A 4927-nucleotide genomic window follows, 5' to 3' on the forward strand; every position below is an offset into this window, starting at 1 on the left:
TTTTTTTTTTTTTTTTTTTTTTTTTTTTGTATAGGTGCTAGGAAAAGGTCAATTACCAAAATTACCATTAATAGTTCGTGCTCGTTTTTTCTCTAAATTAGCAGAAAAAAAAATTAAGGAGGCAGGAGGTGTATGTGTACTTAGTGGCTAAATAAATAAATATATATAAATAAATAAATAAATAAATAAATAAATAAATGTATTATTTATTTATTTATTTATCTATTTATTTATCTATTTATTGCATGCAGTATCATATATTATGCATGCTTGCATGCATGCAATGAATTGCATGCCATGCATGCATGCATGCATGCATGCATGCACAAAGCAGCAAAGTAAACTTGTATATCGATAAAAAATAATTTAATTAATTAATTTAATTAAATTAATTAATTATATTTAACTAATTAATTAATTAATTAATTAAATTAATTAATAAAGTTTACTTTGTTGATGACTAAGCATGCAACAAAAGGACAATCCTCTAAATACCTTTCTTATTTATTAGGAGTAGTAATTAGGGTAATAAATAAATAAATAAATAGTTATAAGTAAATATAGATGGAGGTACTTTCTGCTTCTTTGTTTATTTATAGTTATTATTATTTATATTTATAAATAAATAGTTTTACTTATATACATAAAAAGATACATATTAGTACTAGTTTTCTTATAGTTACTGCCTACATAGTAAATAAATGGAGGAGGGGTATACGTATACAGCAACAAAGGAGATAAGATAAAATAAATAAATAAAATAACTAAAATAATAAATAAAACTAAATAAAATAAATAATTAAATAAATAAATAAAGAAATAAAAAAAAAAAAAAGTAACAAGAAAGATCTGTCTCGGGTGTACGTGCAGAGCCGAGCCGAGCCGAGCTGCCTATACACCTCAGCAATTGTATGAGCAGTAGGGGGTATTATCGACTAATTAGCTGGATAAATGGATAAATTTATGATTAAAAAATAAATAATTTAATTAATTTAATTATAATTAATTAAATAAACAAAAAAAATGTCTTTTTTCTGTGCTTTTTATGTGTTATAATAACAAGAAACAAGAGGTAGATAAGGTAAGCATAAGATTATAATTCATATTAATAGGGTATTAGGTATAAAGGGTATAGAAATAATGATTAAAATGCACAAAAAAAGAATAAAAACAATAAAAAATAAATAAATAAATAAATAAAGGAGAAATAAAAGGAAATAAACAAAGAAAAGATCATCAGACACCCCAATAGACACCCTAAAAAAAAAGAAGAAAAAAGCCCCAAAAGTTGGCGAATAAGAAAGGGGCCCCCTGAGGGGTTAAAATGATCAAAAAAGAGGGAAAAAAGAGTAAAAAAAAGAAAAAAAGTAGATAAATATAGGAAAATTATAAATAAATAAATATTTATTAAAGAAAAAGTATAAAAATGTGGAGGGATTTATCTATAATAGGTGTAGTTATATTTGTTTTTTTCTTCTGTTTATCCCAATTTGAGGTCCATGATACAAAAGCATTTAATTGTTTATTAAAGGAAGAAAAACAAAAAAAAAATAATCCTTATTTCTTACCATTAGAGGGTAATCCTCCTGCATATGTAGCTAGAGGTAAGAAAAAGGAATATAACAACAGCAGCAACAGCAGCAACAGCAGCAACAGCAGCAGCAGCAACAGCAGGAAAGGGAGCAGCAGCAGCAGAAAAAACGGTTGCACCAGCGACGGGGGATGAAAAGTTGTTGTTGTTGGGGAGGGAGGAGGAAGTGCGACAGCAGCAGCAGCAGCAGCAGCAGCAGCAAATGCACCAGCAGCAGCTGCTGCTCCTGTATTTGCTGCTGCTGCTGCTGCTGTTGTCTGGTGGATGTCTAAGTGTTGCATTTAGTTGTGTTAACTTTTATATCCATATCCAGACACTTCAGGAATCAGGGTTTAGGGTTTAGGGTTTAGGGTTTAGGGTTTAGGGTTTACGGTTTAGGGTTTGTGTGTATATACAGGAGCATTACCTTGTGTAGAAGATGTTGTTGCTTTTGCTAATGCTAAGAGAGCAGGACCTGATGGTATTATTGGTACAGAGGTATGTATATATCTAGGGTTTAGGGTTTATGGTTTAGGGTTTAGGGTTTAGGGTTTATATACACTTTAATAGTATATAAAGGATAATATAAATAATAATAATAATAGGGAATGTAGTAGGGTTTATTATATCCTCTTTTTCTCGTGTTCCTCCTCTCCCTAGGGTTTATTATTGTTTATTAATGTTAATTAGGGTTTAGGGTTTAGGGTTTAGGGTTTAGTGTTATTTATACAGGACGATCAATTAACAATAGAAGAACATCTTGATTTACTTGGTGCATCTTTAGAGGCAAACTTTGTTGGTGGTTATTGGGTCTATTCTCCTTTCTTCCTTTCTTATGAGCATTACGGTGAGGCTTTAGGGTTTAGGGTTTAGGGTTTAGGGTTTAGGGTTTAGGGTTTGGGATGAGGGTTTAGGGTTTAGGGTGAGGGTCTAGGGTTTATTAGGGTATATTAGGGTTTATTAGGGTTATGGGCACTACGAAGAGGGTTTAGGGTTTAGGGTTTAGGGTTTGTGTTATGTGTGCATCCTTGTTTGTGAATCTATTTTGTTTATTAATTCCTTTTTCCCTCTAAACCCTAAACCCTAAACCCTAAACCCTAGTTGGTGCATATATATACATATAAATATTCATTTTTTCTGGTTTTTTCTGTATCTAAGCCGTAAACCCTAAACCCTAGTAATTAAATAACAATATAAATGATTAATATTGCTGCTATTGCTGCTGCTGTTGCTGCTGCGAGGGTTTAGGGTCTGCTGTACGGACACAAATATTAATAGGAGATGCAGATGAGGTTCTTCTTCTGAGGGTTTTGCCTCCAGGGGCAAACTTTGTTATAAATACAGGAGGGCAGAATAGGCATATCTTCCCTATTGAGGTACTCTCCTGCTGCTGCTGCTGCTGCTGCTGTTGCTGTTGCTGCTGGTGGTGCTGCTGGTGGTGGTGGTGCTGCTGCTGCTGCAGTTTATGGTGTTGTGCAGTTTTTGTTGCTGCTGTAGTTGCTGCTGCTGCTACTTCTGTTCCTGCTGCACTTTCTGCCTGCTGCTGTTGCTGCTGCTGCTGCTGTTGCTGCTGTTGCTGCTGCTGCTGCTGCCGGTAAATTTGCTGCTCTCCTTTTTTTTTTTCTTTTTCTTTTTCTGTAGGGTTCTCTAACAGTAGCAAGAGAAGCACCTCTAAGGCCTCTGCAGCTGCTGCCAAGACTGCCGCAGCAGCAGCAGCAGCAGCAGCAGCAACAGCAGCAGCAGCAGCAACACTTGACGGCCTCTTCTCCTGTTCTTGCAACCTCTATGAGACTCAAACCCGGAAGGAAGGTTCTCGTTGGAGCACCTGTAAGGGTTTAGGGTTTAGGGTTTAGGGTTTAGGGTTTACGGTCGTCGGGTGTACAAGCATTCTGGTGTCTCAAGGGCTATAGCTAGGGTTTAGGGTTTAGGGTTTAGGGTTTAGGGTTATTAACACATATAAACAGTGGACACATGAGGACAATGGCGATGCCTGCCTCATTATGTCTCTAGGGTTTAGGGTTTAGGGTTTAGGGTTTAGGGTTTGTGTATCAGGATGCTCGAGGAGCTATATACTTGGAGCACATAACCGCGCATGTGCCTCGCGCTGCCTTCACGATGTTTGCTCTCCCTGCCCTCGTCTATGGCTGGGACTTAGAGTAGGGTTTAGGGTTTAGGGTTTAGGGTTTGGGGATTAGGGTTTATTAGGGTTTAGGGTTTAGGGTTTGTGTCTGTATGAGATAGTGATATTATATTTGAGTTTTAGGTTGTTAAAGACAATGTATGTATTGTGGATAATAATTAGGGTTTAGGGTTTAGGGTTTAGGGTTTAGGGTTTAGGGTTTAGGGTTTAGGGTTTGTGTTGCAGGTCTGCATTAATATCTTTGCGTGGTTTATATTCGAGTTTATTTGAGAATGTGATTGTACCATTATCTGAATTATTATGGCGTGATGAAGGTGCAGCAGCAGCAGCAGCAGCAGCAGCAGCAGCAGGAGGAAGCAGCGAGAGAGTGCAGCAAAAAGGAGAAAGACAAGCACTATCTGATGCATTAGAGACAGAGGCAGAAGAAGTGTTTAATTTAGCCAGGGAATTAAAGAAAAAAGCTGCAGAAACCCTAAACCCTAATAAGCCTGCTGCTGCTGCTGCTGCTGCTGCTGCTTCTGCTGCTTCTAGCGGTGGTACTGGTGCTGCTGGAGGACAGAAACAGCAGCAACAGCAGCAACAGCACAAACAGCAGCAGAAACAACAACAGCAGCAGCAGCAGAAACAGCAGCAGAAACAGCAGCAGCAGCAGCAGCAAGAAGATATTGATGATGATGATGATGATGAGGAAGAAGAAGATAATGAACAAGATGAACCCTTAGAACATGACGAACTCTAAACCCTAAACCCTAAACCCTAAACCCTAATGGAGTTGCTGCGCGTATATATATAAAAAAAAAAAAAAAACCTTTTTTCTTCTTTCCTTTTCTCAATGTCTCTGCATGCATGCAACACTTGCATGCATATAATTAGTATAAATAAATACATATTTATTTATTTATTTTATTTATTTATTTATTTATATTTATATACTTATATATATATGCAGGAGGAGTGGGCAGACACTGAGTCTAGGGTTTACGTGGTTGTGCATGCATGCATGCATGCATGCATGCTTGCAGTAATAAACTTTTTGGGGCTGCATGCAAAGTGTGGTGTTTTCTTTGCTTTTGTCTGTCGTGTTTCAATCAGCAGCAGCAGCAGCAACAGCAGCAGCAGCAGCAGCAGCAGCAGTGAGGGTTTTTCTTTTTATCCCCTTTTGCATGTACTAAGAGTTAAGGATATATACATGTACGTATATATACACAATATATATA

The 4927-nt window shown here is 36.6% G+C and overlaps 2 protein-coding genes across 2 annotated transcripts in view; both read left to right on the forward strand.

Annotated features, from left to right (window-relative positions):
• EMWEY_00049630 (ribosomal protein L22, putative) overlaps window positions 1-151 on the forward strand; it is a gene marked incomplete at both ends in the record, with an annotated part of 2007 nt that extends 1856 nt beyond the window's left edge. Inside the window, one exon of the mRNA XM_013477328.1 lies at window positions 35-151. Coding sequence (XP_013332782.1) covers window positions 35-151 — 117 coding nt within the window. The remainder of the gene's footprint in view (window positions 1-34) is intronic.
• Window positions 152-1426: 1275 nt separating this feature from the next.
• Window positions 1427-4449, forward strand: EMWEY_00049640 (hypothetical protein, conserved; the record flags this gene model as incomplete). Its single annotated transcript, XM_013477329.1, has 7 exons — window positions 1427-1604; window positions 1989-2068; window positions 2303-2417; window positions 2849-2946; window positions 3212-3397; window positions 3623-3726; window positions 3936-4449. 7 exons carry the CDS (start codon window positions 1427-1429, stop codon window positions 4447-4449), a joined length of 1275 nt encoding a protein of 424 aa, XP_013332783.1.
• Window positions 4450-4927: the final 478 nt, after the last annotated feature.

The sequence above is a fragment of the Eimeria maxima genome, genomic scaffold (genome assembly GCF_000499605.1).
Source record: "Eimeria maxima Weybridge genomic scaffold, Emw_scaff1189, whole genome shotgun sequence".
Lineage (NCBI taxonomy): Eukaryota > Apicomplexa > Conoidasida > Eucoccidiorida > Eimeriidae > Eimeria > Eimeria maxima.